Source organism: Drosophila santomea, chromosome X (assembly GCF_016746245.2).
Source record: "Drosophila santomea strain STO CAGO 1482 chromosome X, Prin_Dsan_1.1, whole genome shotgun sequence".
Taxonomy (NCBI): Eukaryota; Metazoa; Arthropoda; class Insecta; order Diptera; family Drosophilidae; genus Drosophila; species Drosophila santomea.
The window spans coordinates 5,232,045-5,253,924 of record NC_053021.2 but is presented as its reverse complement, the minus strand read 5'-3'; the positions used below and the strand labels follow the sequence as shown (position 1 = coordinate 5,253,924).

Genomic DNA, 21,880 nt, shown 5'->3' with positions numbered 1-21,880 from the left:
TTTATTCGTGTAAGTAAGGTATTACTTTTTTATTGCATTTCTTCTGAGTATGTACATACATATGTATGTCTGTATGTACGTGTGTACAAATACTCATCTACTTTCGAATGAGAACTTTTTAATAAACGAATACAAACTTGTTAAAAACTAGATTGTGTATATTGTATAATTTTGAATGCTATAATTTTATACATTCGTATGTAAATTAAATTAATGAATCAGACTTTTTTTGATTTCCAATCAAATACACATTTGTTTGTTTGGATTCGTATTGCTATTAATTTTACAAGAACCTTTCGAGTCTGTTCTTGTTAATTGTTTATGTTTTTATTTGCCGAGTGATGCAATTGCGGATTGTCTCAATTCCCACCCGGCGTGCGCTCAATTATTGTAAACACCACTCAAAAATTCACCGCTCTCACTCTCTTTCACTTAACCGGCAAAACCGGCAAACTGAAGCAATCACGCGAGAGAGCGAGTGAGCGCATGAGGCAGTGATAGAGAGAGAGGCAGAGAGCGGTTAATTGCACCGCATACCACAGAGTATAAACAAACCGTGATGAAATAGCCAAATGTCAAAGCAGAACTTTGTAGAACTTGCGGAATTACATTGCAAAATGCAATAAATTCAATCGAAAAGCTCCTCTCAATGCGAAATCACTCAAAGTCAGCAGAGAGCGCACGCACGCCGACGAGTGAAAGAGCGGAGAGCGGCAGAGAGAATGAGAGAGAGAAAGCGAACGCGGCCGTCTAGATATATTTAAGGAACAGTCTATAGTTTAAAAGTCACAATTTGGTGCCGTCGCGCGTTCAGTTCACCGCGGGTTATTCTCTCTTCGCTTTGTGGATTGTATTTTTGGCTGTTTTCCGCCCGACAAAAAAAAAACCAAACACTATATAGTTCGATAGTAAACCCTGGAGCAACACGTTTCAAAATACACAACTACTACTCACTACAACTGTCACAGCCAAGTTACAAAAGTGCTAAATCCCAGAAATAAACCAAGAGCCGACTAAAAACCGCGCAAATACATCAAAAATCTTCTCCAAAGCAAAAACAAAAACTTGTGAAAAACTAGAAGTAAAAAAAAAAGATTAACAAAAAAACAGCCAGTGCAAAATAAACGGGAAGAATTTTTTTTTGTGTCCCTTTTTTTGGTGTTTTTCTTCCGTCTTTCCCCCTTCTTTGACGTTAAAACAAAAGTGCGCAACAACACTTACAGGCGGCGGGAACGGAATAGAAATAGATATAGCCGACACCGACTGGAAAGCAAAGGAAGCTAACCAAATTGGATTACAATCAATTGAATAGAGACGGATACGAAAACTATGTTCAGCGAGGTAAGTGCAAAGATATATATGTGAACGTATTATTTACCGGAATACTTCGACTTTAAAAATCGCGTCGATTCGAGGAACTTTGATAGAATTTCAGTGCAAGAGACAGCTAAACTTTTAACGGTGCACACACATCACGATAAATCAGTGATCACACACACATTAATACGAAGTAACGGAATTTAGGAACTTTAGAAAAAATGTTAAGAATCAAAGACACAACAAGGAATGAAAAAGGAAAGAACAAATAGAGGGACAATAGATAATATATATATAGAAGTGTCCGAATTTTACAAAGTTCTATACTTCTGAAATTTGCTAAATAAAATTCTATAAAGTTCTGTGTCGTTTTTAGACTTGTGAAATTTAAATCTCTTTGCTGGCAATTATTAAAGGCACCTTTTAAACAAGTTGGAAATTTTTAAAAATTCCAGTAGTAGGATTCGAATGTAAAGATGCTACGAAAATATCCAAACTTACTAAAAATGAATTAAGTTATGGTCAGTGCTTAAAACACAATAGAAATAAATTATGATTTTGTTACTTAAATAATTTAAAATAAAATTGAAAATTATTTACTTAATCAAATATTCACAGACGAAATGAACTGTACAGATTCTGTCTTCTATAAAAAGTGATTTCTTAATATGGGAATTTGTGAATGTGAAATTAAATCCGTTTTTCATTCGATTCTGCAGGAGTTGTACTGTTAGTTTTTGGTCGTGCTTTTCACTAAAATGCAACGGATTCTAACGAAAAAGGAAAAAAAACAGTAAATTAGTAAAGTCAAAAGCTTGCAGATGTGCGTTTATCAGTAAATGGTCCGTTTTTTTTTCAGTATCTGGAATGGGTATTTGATTTTTCGTTTCCTATTTTGCGCTTGTTTATTTTATTATTATTTTTAAGCTATTGTCAAGAGCGCGGAGATTGGCGATTTTGGGGGAAAATGGTTAACAGCGTATAAATGAAGCTATAGGCTAAATTAGGTTTTGATAACATTTGCTGAACCCTCGACGTCGTCTGACGTCATTATAAGTGAAACCTGACACAGTAGAACGTGACTTTTACGTACAATAATATATTACTAGCGATTAGTTAAATTCACTTTACATTTGGAATATCATTATGGAGAAGAAATATGTGTGGGTCGATGCAGGTTCAAACTGAGATTATACGAAAAAAAAAAAGTGTATTTAAATTGCAATAAAACTAGAATGTTTTACATGTACCTCTTGTCTATAACTATTTCCACCTTACCTATACTTTTCAGACAGCGGACATATAACTCAGGAACTAAGATATAAAGAAACCCAGACAAAACTTAACGCAATGGCTCTTCATCCCTACTCTCTAATGGAGGACCAATTTTTTTCAAATATATCAATATTCGATATGGATAATGATCTGTACGATATGGACAAACTCCTGTCGTCGTCCACCATCCAGAGTGATCTGGAGAAGATCGGGGACATGGATGGTGCATTTCAGGACTACGACTTTGAGGAGGATATGAAGCCAGAGATCCGGAACATCGACTGCATGTGGCCGGCAATGGCCAGTTGTTTGACCAGCGGAAATGCCAATGCAATGGAAACCGGAAACAACAGTGCAGCCTCGTCGTACAGCGAAACTAGTGCCGTATCCCTGGCCCTGGTTTCCGGCTCTACGAATCTCTACAGCGCGTATCAACGATCGCAGACGACAGATAACACTAGCACCCAGTCAAATCAACAGCAGGTCGCCGGTAGTCCCGATAGCATGCCGGTGATCATCAAGAAGGAGCTCGCGGATCTGGACTACATGATGGTCAGCCAGAAGCGCCAGCGTTTGAGTAGCGGCGACAAGAAGTCACAGATCCAGGATGAGGTCCATTTGATACCACCCGGCGGAAGTCTGCTCCGCAAGCGGAACAACAACCAGACACTGGACACCCGAAAAGCGGGCGAGGTGAGCGGCGATAGCATCAAATACCTGAGACCCGACACACCACACAGTCTCACCGACGAGGTTGCCGCCCCAGAGTTCAGACATACCGTCGACTTGCGTGCCTGCGTGATGGGCAGCAACAACATCTCGCTGACTAGCGACGATAGCGATGTCAACTACATTAAGCAAATCAGCAGGGATCTTCAAAATGCCGGCAAGGATCCGTTGCCCGTGCGCTACATACCGCCGATCAACGATGTCCTCGATGTGCTCACCCAGCATTCCAATTCGACGGGTGGCCAGCAGCAGATGAATCAACAGCAAATGGACGAGCAACAGCAGGCCATCGATATAGCCACTGGATGCAGCACAGTGGACTCTCCTCCGGCTACCGGCTCCGATAGTGACTCCGATGACGGTGAATCCATTAACTTTGGACTGCGGCACCACCGCAACAGCAAGAGCAGCAGCAGCACCAACGCCACCACCAACCATAACAACAGCAGCAACGGCATGATGCACATCACCGATCACAGCTACACACGCTGCAAGGATATGGTGGACGATGGGCCCAATCATCTGGAGACCCCGGATTCCTCCGATTCCGGTGAGTCCATAATTTCAATATTTTTATTACTAATATTGCAAGTGCTACGAGTGGTTAGAGTCCAAATGTCTTACAACAGTATGGCCATGGTCCTTGGTTGCATGGCAAAGCTGTAAGCTGAACATCCTTAGATCCCTGGGGATACATTGTACATGGTCTACTACGCCTCAGTCTAAACGCCCACATACTAATACTGGCATACTAATTACAGAAATAGAATAGCTCGTGGGGCGACCGATTAGTTTACAACAGCAGGCCCCTTCCTCCCCCGCACCTCCGCACACTCCTGTGGGTGTTGCACATTCAACTAGTGTTCGCACTTCCGTTTCGTGTGGGTGCCAGAGAGTAACGCCCAAACGCACAAGTACGCTGTACACTATAGTATAGGCAGCCGGAAAATCGATTGGCGGAAAACGCCTACGTCAACAGCAAACGTAGTAAACTTGTTACGTTGCACACCGAAAAAAAAAAAAAACGAATGAAGAAAAACCCGCCCACGCCACGCCGGCGTCTGTCTGCGGTGGTTTTCCATTTCCCATTGATTTTTGTGCTTTTCGCTGCGATGTGCTATGTGCTCTGAGCTCTTGCTCTGGACTTTCCTTTATGATTTTTCCCACTCGCCACCCACAATGAGGAAAATGTTGGCGCGTGGCTTTCATGGCTCATTGTGTTCATTTGCTCCATGGCGTCATCCTCTCTCTTCCGAAAAACTTATCACCCGGGGGATGATGATGATGTTCTTGCGCAGAACTACGCCCAGAATAAAAAGAACCCATATATATATATATATATATAAATGTATACATATGTATATATATATATATGTACTAGAATCTCTCTCGTTTGGGCCAACACCCCAATTTACTTGGCTCTTCCTTTCCGGGCTGTTGTTGTGCGAATTTCAAGGATGTCTGGTCACTGGCCACGTGGCAGACAGCACCAAAATTTATCTACCTCCTTGGCGGCATTTTCTATTACACTCGTGTATACAGCTAAATATACACCTAAAATACGGGGTATTTGCGACTAAAAAACAAGAATAAATCTTACCCATCAGAAATGATTTATTATGCCAATAATATTGAAGGAAAAAATATTCCACTCATCAATTATCTAAAATAAAATTAAATTGCAATATACATTTCTTATATCTGCATAATATCTGCATTCATATTCTGCAATCTTTTTAGTTTTATAGGATATATTTATAGTCGTCCTACTTGCCTTATTTGCCGGCGAGTTCAATGTCTGGTTCTCTCTCTCTTTTTGGCGCGCAAATCGTTATCCATTGAGCAACCCTCGCAAGCTTACGTCACGTCAATCATCTTGATTTTTACTACGTCTTACGCTACAACTACAACCGCGCATGCAACTACGTGTGCATTTTCTACTGCAATGAGTAATACTACGCTATGGGGTGGCCGGCTTTTGGCGCTTTTTCTCTCTCGTATGCCTGTTCTGCGTTTCTCTCTTGCAATTTGCCGAGTGCAGTTAAACCAAGAATATGCAGCAACAACACGGTTTTTGCACGTTTGTTTTGGTTTTTATGCTTTGCTTTTGGGGTGTTGTCTGCTTTTGCGTTTCGCGTGCCTTTGTTGTGTTTTGTGCTTTTGCTCCTTGTTGCCAAGCGCTTCACATATTCATTCAATTTCTACCTCTGCAAAAAACGAACGAAACGAACGGAACGAAGCAAGTCATAAAAATATAAATATTTAAAAAAAAACCTATCATAAATTGAAGCGGAACCGCCCACGCTTGTGTTCGTCAGTATATATGTATATGTATTTTAAATAATACTCAGTATGAAAAGACATACATTTTTCTAGAAATGCTAATATTTTATGATCGTTTTTTAAAATTACTGGACATAATCGAAACCGCACTAGTAACCAAGAAGCATTACGTTGACGTAAATTTAGCGAAAATAACCTTATCATCCAACTTAGTTTGGTGACGAAATCACATCACAATTTTCCACTGCTAATTTGGCAAACTAAAAGGTTGACACAAGTGGCTAGAGATTAGTTTTTTCTATTCATTTTGCGTACGCGTTTCTTGTTGGAAGCAGATATAGAAATAGCAGAAGAAACGGAAAAAGAAATCAGGTGCGTGCCGCAGATTAGCAAATGTAGCCCTCTTTCTTGCACGCGCAACTCGTGAGGCCGGCGAGAGGGAGATGGCGCTCTTTGAGCACACGCACTTGTATCAATATCAATTCTTTTCCTTTATTGAGGAGGGGGGCTGCTTTCTTTATTGCTATGCTGCAGTCTTCTAATTAGTATAAAAGCTCAGTAGAGCAAGCGAGACGGGTCGCGTCACGTGCGAGCGAGAGGGGCGGTTGGCAACAACGCACAAAATTCGGCAAATAGATAAGGTTTATAGTGGAGTGAGCGAGACACCAGATGCCACATGCCTATGTTGGCGCCTCTATAAAAGTGCGTACACACGCACACACACTCACATGCATGGATGTATTTATGTGTGTATGTGTATATGTGTGTATTTACCTTTTGGCAGTGCGTGCTGGTTTTTGGCATTTCGCACCTTGCGACTGTGTGTGCGTTTGTGGGTTTGGAAAAATGTTAATGAACTGAACCAAGGTCAGCCATTCGCCGAAAAAAAAGTGCGTAGAAATCGAAAAGTGGTGTGGGGGTGCGGCAAAAAAAAAAACTTATGACCAAGTCTCAAGTTGGCTAAAACAATATTTCCATTTCTGGCTGTTTCTGGTTCTGGCTCTTCGCTTCTCACTTTCGATCTCAGCAGCTCTGCATCATTGTATGCGTTTAGAAGAAAACAACAACAATCGAAAGTCAAGAGACTGTAGACCTAACTTAAATGAAAATGTATTGCGCCCAAGAAAAGAAGAAGCAGTATGAAAAACTAAATATTAGATAGAAATATAATAATAGATCGAAAGATAAGAATATAAACAGTGGTAGATTGTAAATAAGACACCCTTTTTGTAAGGGCCCCCAAAAAGGCACTGCTGACAATGTTTTTTTCCCGGCTGGGGCTATAGTTTTTTTTTTTTTTTTTTTTTTTTTTTTTTTTTTTTTTTTTGGCAATTTTTCTTTTTTTGTACACATTTCGGCGGTTTCCTCGACTGTTGCTAGGCGTCTCTCTTTTCCCGTCCTTATCTCGCCACAGCGCAATCTCTTTCTGATGTACGAACTGCGTCGTGGTTGTTGGCTTGTTGTTGCTTTATTCGCACACGTGTAGCAATAAATTGTTATGCTCAAGGTCGCAAGAGCGGCGTTAAAAAAGCAAAACAAAAAAAAAAAAACCCAAAAGCCCACAAAGAGCAAAGCTTTTTCGTCCCCTCTCGCTCTCACGCACTTGGCACAGCTTTATTTATTTATCTTTTTTTTTTCTTAACAAACGAGCCTTCCTTTTGGCGGCGTTCATGAGAAATTTCCTGCATATACATTTAAGTGTGGTACATAAATGTATATGTATGTATGTACAAAGAAGATGTATCCAGAATGTTGCCAAAAGCTCCATGGCGAAATGTTGCCAGACGCATTTTCATAATTTATGTGCCAGTCACATTAGGGATGGGATGTCTTCCAACCAACCCAACCTTTTCTAATATCCATATGGTCTGGCCTCTGATCGTCGTGTTCGATGTGTCGCATTGCGCCGTCGTGCAACATTAGTCATTATTTTCGTGCTTTTCGTGGAGAGTGGGGGCTTGATGTGTGCAGAGGTTTCCATCGGAAAAGGCTTAACTTGATGACTCACATCCTGCTTTTCCTCCGATGATGAAATTCCCACTGACTACGTCACAAAAAAGGAAAAGCCGAGAAAATCAAATGGGCGGAGGCAAATTAAAAAAATTATATTAAATAAGGAAAAAGTGCAAGAAATGCGCGTGGGAAAATCTTACAGTGCAGCGGAAGCACTGTTTTTTCGCAATTGTTTATAACACAGCGGTGGCTAATCTTTTATGATTTATATTTTAAAGCATTTCTATAGTCCAGACTTGAAAGTTCTTCTGTTACTAAATGTACATTTTGGATTAACTCTATATAAAAACAAAGGTATTCCATTTTTTTTGATTAGCTCATTTTGAAAGAACTACTGTTTGAATTGCCCCTGTGCTTACGGGTGTGTGACCTATTTCACTGGCCCCTGGTGTGGCAAGTTGCGGTTGAGCGACATGTTGCCAGCAGATGTTGCATTTGCGGCTGCAATTTCTGTTGCAGTTACCGCTGCGGATGCAATTTCTGCTGCTGCTGCTGCGTCGCTGCTCCGTCTCTTAACCTTTGCCAAAAGTGCAACATGTGTTGCTGTAGCAGTTGCAATTTATTTGATTTTCATGCGAAATGGCAACGCAAGAATATAGGGTGGTGAGGCGTGGGAAAATTGAAAAGATCCATATGTATATATGTTTGTCTATGTTTACATTCTCGATTCTTCACGGCTTCCACGAAATCGTTAAACGTGTGCGCGCTTGTAAACAAATACACAAAAATACAAATACAGTATGCAAGGCGTGAACAATTACAAATTACTCACTGATGATATAAACGGTCAAATTCTTCTTTCCCTCAATGAACTTTCTTCTAAATATTAACGTACACACATATAACGTGTACACGTACACATCCATACGAGTGTATTCACGCCCATCATTTGCAGTTTTCATTTGCGCCAGTCGCTGCCGAGATGTGTTATTAAAGTCGGCGGGAAATATGGGGATTGTGGGGAGTTGAGTTGTCGTCTCCAAGTCAACTTTGTCGAATTTTACGACTTGCGGCACAGTGGTTGCTCTGAATCAAAGGAACAATAAAAGAATCTACAAAACATTTTAAAATAATCCTCCTAAACATAAATTACTCGAATAGAAATTGGTTTTAATGCGCCTCACATCGATGGCTGCTGATGACTAATTCCGAGTGAATTATTTATTCTCCAAGTGGTCCCAATTTATCCCACTGTATTTTATTTGCCGAGTTATCGTTGCCTTTTTCGCTGTCGGTCTTTTATTTTAATAGGCTTTTTAAAACATTCTTGTCTGTATTACATCATTTGCCATTTCCATTTTCATTTCAATTTCATTTGCCTGACAACTCAACCCAAAAGACATGGGGTATTTAACCCGTTCGCGTATATCCACAATGATGTTCCTGAAGCATCTCATCTGCTGCATTTCTGCTGCATGTTGTGGTTGCCTTTTCGGGTTTTTTTTTGTTTTGCATTGATGATGCACTTGTCCGCATTTTTCGTATTTTTTATAATTCCCTCTTTTAAGGCCTACCCTTTGGGCTGTCTGTCCGCATCATCTCACCGTACCCCCGTTCCTATGCTAATTTTATAGGGCAAAAGGCGTCTCTGCATATCACACACGTCCCCACACATGCATATATACATACATGGGCTTATATACGTGTACTACGTATACCCATCGTACGTAGAATGCAGGGGCAGGAGAAACCCAACCCACCGCCTCCCCCTTTTTCGTGCACAAAAGTTGCGCAACATGTGGCGGCTTGTGTGCATTTTATTTGCAATTGTAATCAACGGCAGCTTCCTCTTTGGAATTCAATACCCTAGCTGAAGAGTTTACTCGACCTGTTCGAAGAGGTGATGTGATGGACTTTAAAATCAACAAATCGTGACGTATGCAGTTAAACTGAAACTCCTCACAGCTTCCATATCTCAAGTCGACTGCAATCTTTGGGTAATGGGTATCCAATCGTCGTGTTCAAAACCTTTGCACGCTCCTCTACTCTCGGCTTTTGCTTTATTATTACGATTTGATCTTGGCTTCGTTCGCTTAGCAACAAAAGTTGCTGCTGCCGTCGCGAATAAAAAAGTAAAAAAAAAATAAAAGTAGCTTTGTTTGGTCTGTCTGCTTCTTCTTCTTCTACTCTGTTTCTTGTATTTTAATGCAGCAAACGAGTTTGTCGGGTTTTTTATTCGAATTTGCTGAGAGAGTGGAGAGATATAGTATAGTACAGTATATGATGGTAGATGTAGAAGCAGCATCCGATTTGTGCGAGTGAATAACCGTTAGTAAAACTATGGCAAAAGCTCGCGGCACAACCCCAGTTTTTATTTTTATTATTATAACCGAGAGTATCGCTCAATTGAATGCACTTTTGTCGGGCAGCAGACGCAGATGCAGATGCAGATGCAATTTGATGATAGTAAACAAGTGAGGGAGCTTGCACTTTTGTTGTTTTCATTTCATTTTATTTCGTTTCGTTTCTTCTTTTTTGTATCATTTATTCATTGTCTATCGAAAACAGCGTGTGGTGGTGGGCTGGGTCGCAATCCGCAGTCTGGAAATTCCCCTTTCGATATTGAAATAATGCTATTCGCTGGAAATCTCGCTTGACAGTTGTTACTTTGCATATTTATTGATTTTAAGCCGAGAGTTGGTTTTTTTTGGGCGTAATGGCGGCGTTTACTAGAATTTTAGCCTGACAAAATTCCTGGAACACTGGCTTATATTTATTTATTTTATACTAAAATTTCTATCATTTTTATGTGGGTATTAGGTATGTTATACCCCTAATACGCACTCCGGATTTCCCCATTTGAGCGCCCATTCCTGTGGCATTCCGCAGTTTGCTCTCCTCTGCGCTTTATTTTTTTTCTTTCTTTACTACGTAAAATGGCTGTCGAAGAGGCAGCATTCCAAGATGTTGTCGAGGGGAGAAGACTTGGTGGTCTGTTGGTTGTCTAGCCAAAGTAAAACGATGACGTTGGCAAAAAAAAAAAAATATATATATATAAAAAAAATAAGAAACCAGTAAAACGAATCAAGTACTCGCTGTACTGGCTGTGGTGGCTCCTTCGTTTCTTCTCGTTTCATCTGTTGATTCTCCTGAAAGAATCTGACTCATGCCCACTCAGGCATTTCTTCTGCAGGTTTCGATTTCGTTGCGGTTACCAGTCGGGTTTTATTCAATGTTTGTTTTTTCCAGTTTCCCATGCACTTGATCTTGCAACTTGCAACTTGTTGCTCTTGTCAGCAGTGTCTACCACCAACTTCTTCCCTTCTTCTGCGGCTCTCGTTTCCATTTACCTTGTTGCTAAGCGCAGAATTGGTCTTTTCCCTGCACATTTCTTCTGGTTTGCTTGCACAGTTGCTTGTTTTGCTAAACAGATAAAATGTTTAAACAGTTGACTTGAACTGAACTCTAAGCGTATAAATATCGATGTCTTTGTGGAAATTTGATTAATTTGAAGGCCAAATTTTTAGTCGGTATAAAACACAATATTGCATAAAACGCAATCAAAAAAAGAAGTAATAGTAAAAAGAAGAACGAGATGTTACAAGACTGTGGGCTATTATTCTCATGCAATTCTAGTTCCTTTCGAAAGCCAAAGCCCCTCAAATGTTTTTCCTTTGGCGAAAGTTTAATGACCCTTGCCTAGAATTATGACTTAGGTGGGCGTAGAAAAAACAAACAAAAAATAAGTAAAGGGAATGGGAATGGAATGGAAGGAAAGCAAAGGAAGAAAACAGCTAAAGCGGATTAGTGTGTCAACGTTTGGGGTATAGTTTTCCTTCTCTTCCATACTTATAGTCGTTATATTTCGTATCTGGAGTATCAGACTTCAGGAAGCAATAGATTTGCACGGATTTCAACTTCAAGTGGCGTCGCGACAGACAGACGACGCCCTTTCGTGTTGACGTCATTGGTCTGTCTCCTTCTTTTGTTTTGCCTTCTTTTCTCTTTTTTTTTTGTTATGCTTTGCTATACTTTTTCCCCATTCCATACCAATTCTTTCTCCCCCACAATTCCGCCTGACAACAGATAAAGCTGGAGGCTTGTAGGGATAGCCCCATATATTGGATGGGAAGTGGGGGCACAACCCAGAGAAGCTTTTGCTGTACTTCACTCTTCCGTTTCGCTAATTTACCGCTTCCGCTGCGACCATTAAACCAAGAAGATGAAGTAGAAAGACGCCGAGGCTGCAGCACAGTGCGTTGCATAATTATTGTGGCACACATTAACAATAAACTATATGTTTAGGATATCGATCATCATCGATATCACGAAATCAAGACCCCATTGCTAATCAGAAATACCCATTTTTTTTTTTTTTTTTCTATCGCTGTGCAGATGAGGAAATCGATGTGGTATCGTATACGGACAAGAAGCTGCCCACGAATCCCTCGTGCCACGTGATGGGCGCCCTACAGTCCCAGATGGCGCACAAGATCTCGATTGATCACATGAAGCAAAAGCCGCGCTACAACAACTTCAATCTGCCGTACACGCCGGCCAGCAGCAGTCCGGTGAAGTCGGTGGCCAACTCACGCTATCCGTCTCCCTCGAGCACACCGTACCAGAACAGCTCAGCCGCCTCGCCGTCCTACTCGCCGCTATCCGTGGACTCATCAAATGTCAGCTCGAGCAGCTCCAGTTCCAGTTCACAGTCAAGCTTCACCACCTCCAATTCCAACAAGGGACGCAAGCGTTCCTGCCTGAAGGCCCCTGGATGTTTGTTGATCTCTCCCGGCGTTTATCTGCCGGGAGGCAATAACAAAGTGACGCATAGCTCCATGATGAGCAAAAAGAGTCGCGGGAAGAAGGTGATGGGCTCCTCGTCCTCATCGTCTGGCAACACATCTCCGATTTCGTCTGCCCAGGATGTGGACCCTATGGATCGTAATTGGCAGCGACGCAGCGGTGGAATGGCCGCCAGCAGCGCGAGCTCCAGCAGCAATGTCCTCAGGAAGGACTTTGTTTTGGGTCTGGACGAGGCGGATACGATCGAGAAGCGCAATCAGCACAATGATATGGAACGCCAGCGACGCATTGGCCTGAAGAACCTCTTCGAGGCTTTAAAGAAACAGATTCCCACGATCAGGGACAAGGAGCGGGCTCCTAAGGTCAATATCCTGCGGGAGGCGGCCAAGCTATGCACCCAGCTGACCCAGGAGGAGCACGAGCTCAGTCTGCAGCGCCAGGTCTTGGCCATGCAGCTCAAGCAACAGCAGGAGATCCTGGCCCGTTACAGGCTGGAAATGACCGAGTCGCACTCGGTTAGTGGATAGTGTTGTCTCATAGCATCAGCTTAAAGCGGCGGCGTAGAGCTAGGACACCCATACCCCATTGTATATACAGGATCTGTATACCTTCCTATTTTTTGCGATATACTTTTGATTTAGCTTCGATTCTTTCTTGACATTAAGCCTTAAATATGATTTTTTTTTGTGGAGAACTTCAATATCAGTTAGTAGGTTATGTTTAACGATTTGCTTGCATTTTATATATTTTTTTTTTGTTTACCATACAAGGGGTTATAGTGTACAAGTGATTTAACAAATTTGATTTCTTCAATGTGATATATATGATTTTCTTTCCGCGCGATTTGATTTGGTAGGGAAGTCAACGAAAACTGTTATGAAATCAAGTTGAGTTTTTTTTTTTCGCTGCATATATTACAATATACACGTATGATTAGATTTAACTAGCAATTAGCGGTCTGTATATAACATATGATATATATTATCTTAGTTATTTTTTTGAATTACTTACTTAACCATGAAGTAAACAAAAAGGAAAACATTTAAAAAACACAAAAAATAAGGACAAAGAACCAAACATTGAAATGTGAAAGGAAAAGTTAGAATGAGAGACCGAGCGGAGAGACACAAACAAACTGAAGGGAAACACAAAAACGGAAACGGAAAACAGACAAAAGTTACAACGAAAGAGCCACAAAGAGGAGATAGATAGAGCACACAAAGTCGGAAGCGAGAACTATGAGATATATATATATATATATATATGTATCTATATATATAGAAATTAGTATAGCTTAAAGTAGAACTTTTGGTTTCGTACCCCAAAAGCAAAATGCGAAATGAGCCGGCTTCAAATAGTTCCAAACTTCTTGACGAAGCAACACGGAACACTTTATTTCGACCTTGGTTCGCTAGTTTACCTAGAAATAACCTATTAACCAATGGACATGTTTTTTTTGGGTCCTATATTCATAGAGACGCATCCTTGGAGCAGAAAAGAAACCCAAATGTATCTGCATGCATACACACCTCAATGCTTTTGCTTAGAACCCCAGATATCCCCTGCTATAACCCATATATATATATTTATATATGTATATGGATTAGAAATATATATATATATATACATCTGTTGGACGACGCGGAGATGAAAGAGAAACGCTTTTTATATACACCCCAAAACAAAAAACTTGAACTCTACTGCCTATATTGAGAAAATACATTTTATTTGCTATGAAGATTCAAATATGAATATAGTTATATACACTTGTGTATATATAGGAACCTTTTTACAATCATATTATCATTTTTTTTTTTGCTACACTTAGGTATATATATATATATTTTTTTTAACTGATAACTATGCATATGAAATGCACGAAACTTAACGAAAACAAAACGGAATTAAGGAAACTTTAAACTATATAATAGTACTAAGCATAAACGTTAACCTCTCGAGATATATAGATAGATAGGAAGAGAGAGAGAAAGAAAGAGAGAGATAGAGAGGACGAAAGAGTGGAGAAATTGGCTGCAAAGTTTGTGATTGGAGTTAGAGAGACCCAGAGAGATATATACACCCACGACCCAAGACCCAAGAAAACTCAAACTTTTGTGAGCTGTTTAACTGTCGATTTTTTGCTAATAAGTTATAGCCTTCCGGCAATATGTTATATATGATTAACGATTCTACCAATTGTTTACACGCATCTAAGTATCAACTAAATAACTACTAATAAACTAAAGGACATGAAGCATAAGGCAAATACAAATGCAATTGCAAATTCAAGTGCAAATGCAAATGCGAATGCAAATGAAGTTAAAAGAGCATGCGAAATATGTAGGAAAACACGAACGGGATTCTAAAGAAATGTCAACTGTTATTTAGGTTTAGACACAAACACCCATGATATATATGGATATTCGATTAATATATATGATGACCAGAATTAAAATGAGATCGGAGGAGGAGGTTATATACATATATAACGCGAAAATTTCTATAGTGTAGGGCGACGTTTCAAGAAATTTTTTATGTGAGTTCTAGGCTATACCTACTATACCTATACCCAGATATATATATATATTTCTTATATTTTTGTTTACTACTAGCTTAACGTTCGAACACATGAAATATTTTTTACCTTATACTTTTCTTTAATTACGCCGCCGCAAAAACTTTGAAAAACTACCTACTTAACTTTTTGGAATATATAAACTACTATAAAACAATTGTTAAATGGAAAAAACAAAAAAAAAACGATATATTACTACGTGGACAAACAATTAAAGAGTATATTTTTTGTATTGTTTCGACCAAAAAATGTGTACACACTGTAAATAGCAATCTCGTTAAATAATAGTTACACACGCCTACAAAATAGCGAACCCAAATCCCAAGAAATGGAATTATTTTTATAGAAAACACAAAAAACCCGGAGAGAAAATACAAAGCAATAGACTTAAGCGAATTGTACAACGCGAAACGAAAACAAAACTTCAATAAACCAACAAAAACACACACACTTTTATATATAGATATACAAAACACACACGAATGCACCTATTTTCCTATAGTACATACAACCACAAATAGATTGACGAAAAAACATGTTTTCTTTCAATAATTTCAACAAACAAAAACCGTACAAATTTACGATACAATAAACTAAAAACAAATGACAAGAAACAAAAATACGAAAAGCAAACCTTTTCTTTGTTTAGTCCTTTAATTAATTTATTAACGAAACAACCAATTCAAGTGAAAGGGCATTTTTAAACATAATTTTTCATTTAAAAAAAAATTATATACACTAAAACTATGACCAAAACCAAAATCCTCGCAAACAAAACAAAAAAATATTAAACTTTTTTCTTTGAAAATATATTTATAACAAAAACAAAGCAAAAGTTTTTAAGTTTAAATATATTTTTATGATTATGAAATTTTTTATATTATACACACACAAACTACTATTTGAATTAGTTGTTAAACAATTTCTATTATTAAAGAAAAACGCATTGTTTGAAGACAAATAACAAAAAAAATCGTGTAAAAAAAATCGGAAAAACTCATGAAATGAAAGCAAAAAAACTGTTAACACTGTACGGGAAATATGAAACTATAGACGATCATGCTTGAATTATTACATGTATATTTAAACAACTTTTTTTTTTGCATACGTTTATTACTATCTATTTGAAATCCCTATTTTTGATTTGATGACAAAGAAGATATGAAAAATTCTGTTTACTTTGGTTATTGCTTATTGAATATATGTAAAAATCGCAAAATAATATTGATATATCGGGCGAATCAAGCTAAACAACTATATTAATATATTATCTAATAAATTTTAACTCGTTATGTAGTTACCTATTAATGGAAAACAAATTGAAAGCAAAAAAAATGAGAAAAGTAAACACAATAAATTACATTTTATGTACCTTCTACATATATAAACTAAATATATTACACAGAACACACACTTATATATATACACACACTACTATATATAGAAACCGTTTAAATATTTTTTTTTCAAAATTTATGATAATGGAATTATATACATATAATTATACATTATACAATAAAAATATTTCACCAAGAAATTACTTTTGATTTTGTTATTATTTCTCCTCTTGATTCTTCTTTTTGTTTCGGTTTATATGATGCAAATTGAAGCTTCCCAGATCTTCGAATTGGTACAAGGATTTCCCATCACAGACATATTTGTTTTTTCCATTTTCGTTTTTGTAAATTGGCAATTTTGTTGCACTTTTCCAGACGACTTGTTTTGTTGGTTTTTTTTTCAGCGACTTTCAAATACCAAGTATTCCAAATTGTTTATTTGTTTTCTAGCATATTATGATTTTGGAAACTGATTTTCAAACCCTTTCCTTTTCATTTGGTACTACCTACACTTTTCACTTTCATTTTCCTACAGCAAGTATCAAATTCGCAGTGAATCATTCAAAGTGATTCACTTTTGTGGGTGGTGGGAAAATAGCTTTTGTCGCCGTTTCTAATCTAGCAGTTCAACGTACATATTTTTTCTCGTTGCCTGGGGTGTTGCTTCCCCGCCCCTTGCGCCCACCAGACAAATTAAGTTAATTCAATAAGAGTTGTTGTTCACTGTTGTTGGTGTCGTTGTTGTTGTTTTACCGGCAAATTTTTTTAATGAAATCAAAGCGACAACAAAGCACAGCAAAGAAGAAGCAGAGAAGCCGGTTGGGATACAGTCACCGCCATGACAATAACAACGATCACGATAGCCATAAAATAACATTTTATTTGTATGTACGTGTTTTTTCTTTCATTTTTGCTGGTTTATTATTTTACTACAATCATTCAGTTTCGGTTTCGTTGGTTTACTTTTTATTTTTAATTTTTACTCAGTAAGTGATTGAGTTGCAAAAGAAAAGCAAAGCAAAAGATGAAAGGGAACTTTCTGACGTGAACTAAACGAAGCAGTCTATGCTCTTATTTTAATCTTTATTATTTAAAGAAAATTATTCGTTTTGCGCAGCCACAAAATGTATTGTATTCATTTATTGTATCGTCTTTTATTGTTCCATAAAAACCGCTTTGATTTTTCCTATACATTTGAAGTTGATTATTTTTACGGGAGAAAGTTGACGAAAATGTTAAATAGATAATTTAAATAGTTTGCAGTTCAATATGACAGTGGGGATACCCACCGAAATGGATAGGGTAGACAGATAAGTAGCCGGCAAATTCGCACACACACGAAGAGGGCGACGGGCCAAGCAAAACAGAGACAACAAAATTGCCGTGCACATTTGTTTAACTGCAAAAAAAAATCATAAAAAAAACAACCAAATAGCAGGCAACAATTTTTTCTTTATTTTTTACACTCTGACCGCGGTCGATCGCTTTATTGGGTGAAGGTCACGCCGGCTGCGCTGCGACTGCGTCTGCCTTTTGTTTTTATTTTTTTTTTGGTTGCGGCCACTTCTGTTTATCTTTATTTATTTTGTTCTCTATATTCACCAAATTAAAGATAACATTTTTCATCTGCCTTAAGTAAATTTGAATGAAACTGAACATAAATTGCATTAACTATTTAATAGAAAATTCGTTTTTTATTTTATTTGTTTTTTTTTTTGACATTTTATTGTTACATTTTGTGTTATAAAACGTTATTTTAATTTAGTTAATTAATGTTATAAAAAAGGTAGATAAATGTGGGAGTACATTTAAAATATAATTTTTGTGTTAAGAGGAAAAATATATTTTTTATAGTAAATTAAAAACAAAGTCATTCTCTTACTTGTGTAGAAACATAATATTAGGGCCGTGACGATGATTAAAGGGTTGGGTTGTACAGTTTAAAGCATTATTTATGTCACGATCAAAGAGTCTAAAATCATATTTAATCTTTAGGGTTTGAACACCAAACTTTAATGTACCAAATTTGCATTTTACTACAAAAATACACGTGTAAATATTAATATTACTATTGTAATCTTATTTTTATAAATGATTCGATATACTGTTTTTATATATTTTTCGCAATTGCGATGTGTGTAAAGTTATTTACTGTTTATTTGGTTAAATTATTTCCTAAATTTATTTGCTGGATTTCAAGGTCGTTTCACACTCACACATATGCACACGCACCTAGAAAGACTCACACACACACAGACACACACTCACAAAGAAAGGTCATGCAGAATCAAAAGTACAAAATAGTCATAGAAAAATGGGTGTAAATAATGACAGAAAAAAATTAAGATTGATTTCAAAAAATATATTTGATTCAAGAGGCACATTAAATCCTTAATTCCCAGAAGATAATAAAAACACATAAATCTGCTTACATAGACAGCTTTAAACATAAAACCAAAAACACACAGGCTTCAATAGTTTAACTAAAAAAGAAAGCAAACAAAAAAAGGTTTTGTACATTTTGTATTTTTTTGAAAATATTTAATAAATGTGTTTTACATGCATATTAATACATATACATATATAATAAAATGAAAGAATAACTATATAATAATAAACTACCAATTATTTGAAATCAAATATATTCTATATTATATATTATATACCAAGTACTTATACATTATTCACTTTTTTATTTATTTAGAAAGCAACCACAACAAATTATTTATATTATCTAAATAGAACATTAACAAATTTGTAAGAAAGCGAGGCGTATACGTAATGAAACAAGAAACAAGACGAATGGAAGAGCTTAAAAAACAGAACACTTTTGTAAGTAAATATTGAATAGAAATTGCAGATGTGGAGGGTGTTGAATAAAGAAACGCGCAGCCACACACAAAAATGCTGAGTTTTGAATTTTATGTTATTTAACTAAATTAATGGAAAACCATTTTCCCTCACAAAAGGTCCTGAAAGTTCATATTCCTTGCAAGCACTTATCGTATTTATCCACTATCTGGTTCACCAGGCAGATTTCATTCTTTGTCGGACAGATGCATTCGAAGGCGTCTTCCAGGGGCCAGCTGTAACTTTTTTCCCTTATATATATTTTTGGTTTTTTTCGTATATACCTCCCTTGTCTGGGGGTTCGAATGTCACATAACTGGTCTGGACGGACGAGGATATAACAGCGAACCATCTCGTTAATCTTTCAACGCACTGCCCTCCTTGTGCGTGCTTTTTCCTTTTTAATTATGTATAGATTTCGGTGGCTTGCAGCTTGTGCGAGTTTCTCAAAAGGGGCCTGTGGGAAAGGGGGGTTGAGGTAGGGGTTGAAACAGGTGCAACTCGCCGATCGATGAAGTTAACAGTGTTGAAATGAAGGCGAATTAACATTGTACCCTTCCCTGAATGCGGGCTATATTCGTGGGTCATGAGGCTGTGAAACAGCCAGAAAACTTATGAAAATAAACCCTTCAACTTCACTTGGAACGTCTCTCTATTCTCTATGAACTCATAATTTCGATTAATGCTACACTTTATAAATTTAGAAAGGTGAACAACGCTTGGTCTCGGGTCTTTCGAATACAAAAAGCTATAAAACATATAAAGGACTTCTGTTTGGCGGGACGAAAGAGTATTTGTTGGGGCAACAGAAAAGTAAGCAACGGAGCAACACGAACACTGATTAGGGCGAGATGGTGTGCGTGCCGCCGGCAACCTAATTGGGCTTAATGCAGGTTGAGATGCAATTATGCCGGCCCTGCACCTTTACTTAATGATGACATTCGGCGGCGGCGTCCCTTCCTCAAATGATCCGCAGCGAGTGCTCGACGTGCTCGCCGAGCGCCACCTCAAACACGCTTTTCACGCAGCACACCATCCCCAGGAAGAACACATGCAAGACCTGCGACAGCAGCGTTTGCAGGTTGATCGGCAATCGGCCGGTGATCACCTCCAACAACCAAATGAACCACTCCACCGACAGGACGAAGCTGGTCACCAGGATCCACGGCGACATTGCGTGCGGCGAGATCTGCAGTTCGACGAAACGAAAGAAATCATAAGAGTGTGCATTCAAACTCGCAGTTTGCTAACATTCGTATCTAAAGCCACAGCAAGCGCTAAAACGAAATACGAGTATAACATTTGTCTTCGAGAACTTGTTTTGTGGTAAGCGAGTCCAAGCATTCGTGGTACCCACCGCTATGATTCCGTAAATGAGCATTAGCCACGCAATCATTATAATGCCCGAGCTCACAAGTCGAGCCTTTCGCAGTGCCCAGTGGTCCAGGACATAGAAGTGCCGCTGGCGCCACACGGCCAACTTCGCGCAGGGACAGGACCACACCTGCATCAGCTCATAGCAATTGAAACCGGCTCCAAACAAACTAAAGAGCACCACCAGCCAAAACACAATGGGGAAAGACTCGACGCGGCACAGGCTACAGGATTGGAGCAGGGCTTTAGCTTGGTTCCAGTTAGTCATCGGGCAAAAGTTCCAGATCGAGTACATGTCATAATCGCCGGACAGGTAAAAGGCCCTATGCAATAATGTGCGAATCCGGAAGGTAATATGCTGCATCTCGAACATTTTGGTGTTGGAATTTGGCAAATCTAATTTTGGGATATTGAGAAAGATTGGTTTCTGTACTTTGTGGGCATCCAAAATGTTGACTGATTCGATTGACGGCTCTCCAAAAGGTAGATGTGGGTCAGTATTTAAAATGATTTCTTTTTCTTTACACACAAAACGATTGCAGGTTATAATTACCAGAGAGCATTAATAAACGCATTTAAACTCAGGAAGTACTTTTTATGGGTGTCAAAGGTAACCATAACATATTCGAGACCCTGTGTTCATCGTCAACACTTTTCTTTGGTGTGACACATCGGAATCTTTCAGTCTAGCAATCTGGTAGAACTGAAGTCTTCCTTTTTCAAAGCCACTACCTGATGGGATAGTTTCGCCTGATTATATAGTATCAGAAGCCTTTCTAAGAACAAAATTTATATATTTATATATACATATATATATATATATAAATGTTTATTGGCGCCTACTACTCTCTCCGTTAACTCAGTGGGAATCTGCTGATGAGGTCGAAGGTGAAAGTGCCATAAAAATGCGTCATCCTGGGCACTGCTATAAAAGTGTATGCGTGATCGTAAAAATACTTTTTGGATAAGCCAAAGACGACGATAATAGGCCCTTTCTAGATGCTATTGTCAACCCTTAACCCCCAACTACCTGTCCGAGTTTTTTTCCTTCTTTTTTTTTTTTTGGGTGTCTACTCACATATTTGCAGGTGTTTTCCCGGCGGGAGATGAATCAGCTTACTGAGAGAGTACAGAATACCCACTACACCTACCCCTATCCCCTACACTTCCTCGGAGAGTTTTTGTTAATTACGCGATTCGGACACTGAGAGAATTTAGCAAGTTCAATCCAAACCAATTGATCTAGTCAAAGAAAATAAGCTGTTTCAAATTAAATGTAGGGGAAATGTATTGCTTAGAATTTAGCTGACTTCAAATAATGATTTCACTTCCCAATGGAATTCATATTAGATCAGGGTTTCTTTTGCAGTGTATAGATAGT

General features: G+C 38.3%; 2 protein-coding genes across 3 annotated transcripts; one reads left to right on the top strand and one right to left on the bottom strand.

The window, feature by feature from the left end:
• The first annotated feature begins 775 nt into the window (after positions 1-775).
• On the top strand, positions 776-15,384 carry LOC120455174 (myc protein). Its single transcript, XM_039641105.2, has 3 exons — positions 776-1,341; positions 2,609-3,871; positions 11,953-15,384. The coding sequence occupies exons 2-3, from the start codon at positions 2,668-2,670 to the stop codon at positions 12,888-12,890; spliced, it is 2,142 nt and encodes a 713-aa protein (XP_039497039.1). The 5' UTR covers positions 776-1,341; positions 2,609-2,667; the 3' UTR covers positions 12,891-15,384.
• Positions 15,385-19,784: 4,400 nt separating this feature from the next.
• Positions 19,785-20,991, bottom strand: LOC120455845. 2 transcript variants are annotated; one of them, XM_039642315.2, is made up of 2 exons: positions 20,483-20,988; positions 19,785-20,314 (listed from the first exon to the last, which is right to left on the bottom strand). In XM_039642315.2, the coding sequence occupies exons 1-2, from the start codon at positions 20,870-20,872 to the stop codon at positions 20,087-20,089; spliced, it is 618 nt and encodes a 205-aa protein (XP_039498249.1). In that variant the 5' UTR covers positions 20,873-20,988; the 3' UTR covers positions 19,785-20,086. The 2 variants fall into 2 exon arrangements, with proteins under 2 accessions (XP_039498249.1, XP_039498250.1); XM_039642316.2 differs by having other exon boundaries at positions 20,301-20,402; positions 20,483-20,991.
• Positions 20,992-21,880: the final 889 nt, after the last annotated feature.

Coding starts and splice junctions, on each gene's coding strand:
- LOC120455845 (XM_039642315.2), bottom strand. CDS start 20,872: ATGTTCGAGATGCAGCATATTACCTTCCGGATTCGCACATTATTGCAT. Junction 20,315..20,482: donor TCATTTACGGAATCATAGCG/GTGGGTACCACG, acceptor GTCGAACTGCAG/ATCTCGCCGCACGCAATGTC.
- LOC120455174 (XM_039641105.2), top strand. CDS start 2,668: ATGGCTCTTCATCCCTACTCTCTAATGGAGGACCAATTTTTTTCAAAT. Junction 3,872..11,952: donor CCCGGATTCCTCCGATTCCG/GTGAGTCCATAA, acceptor ATCGCTGTGCAG/ATGAGGAAATCGATGTGGTA.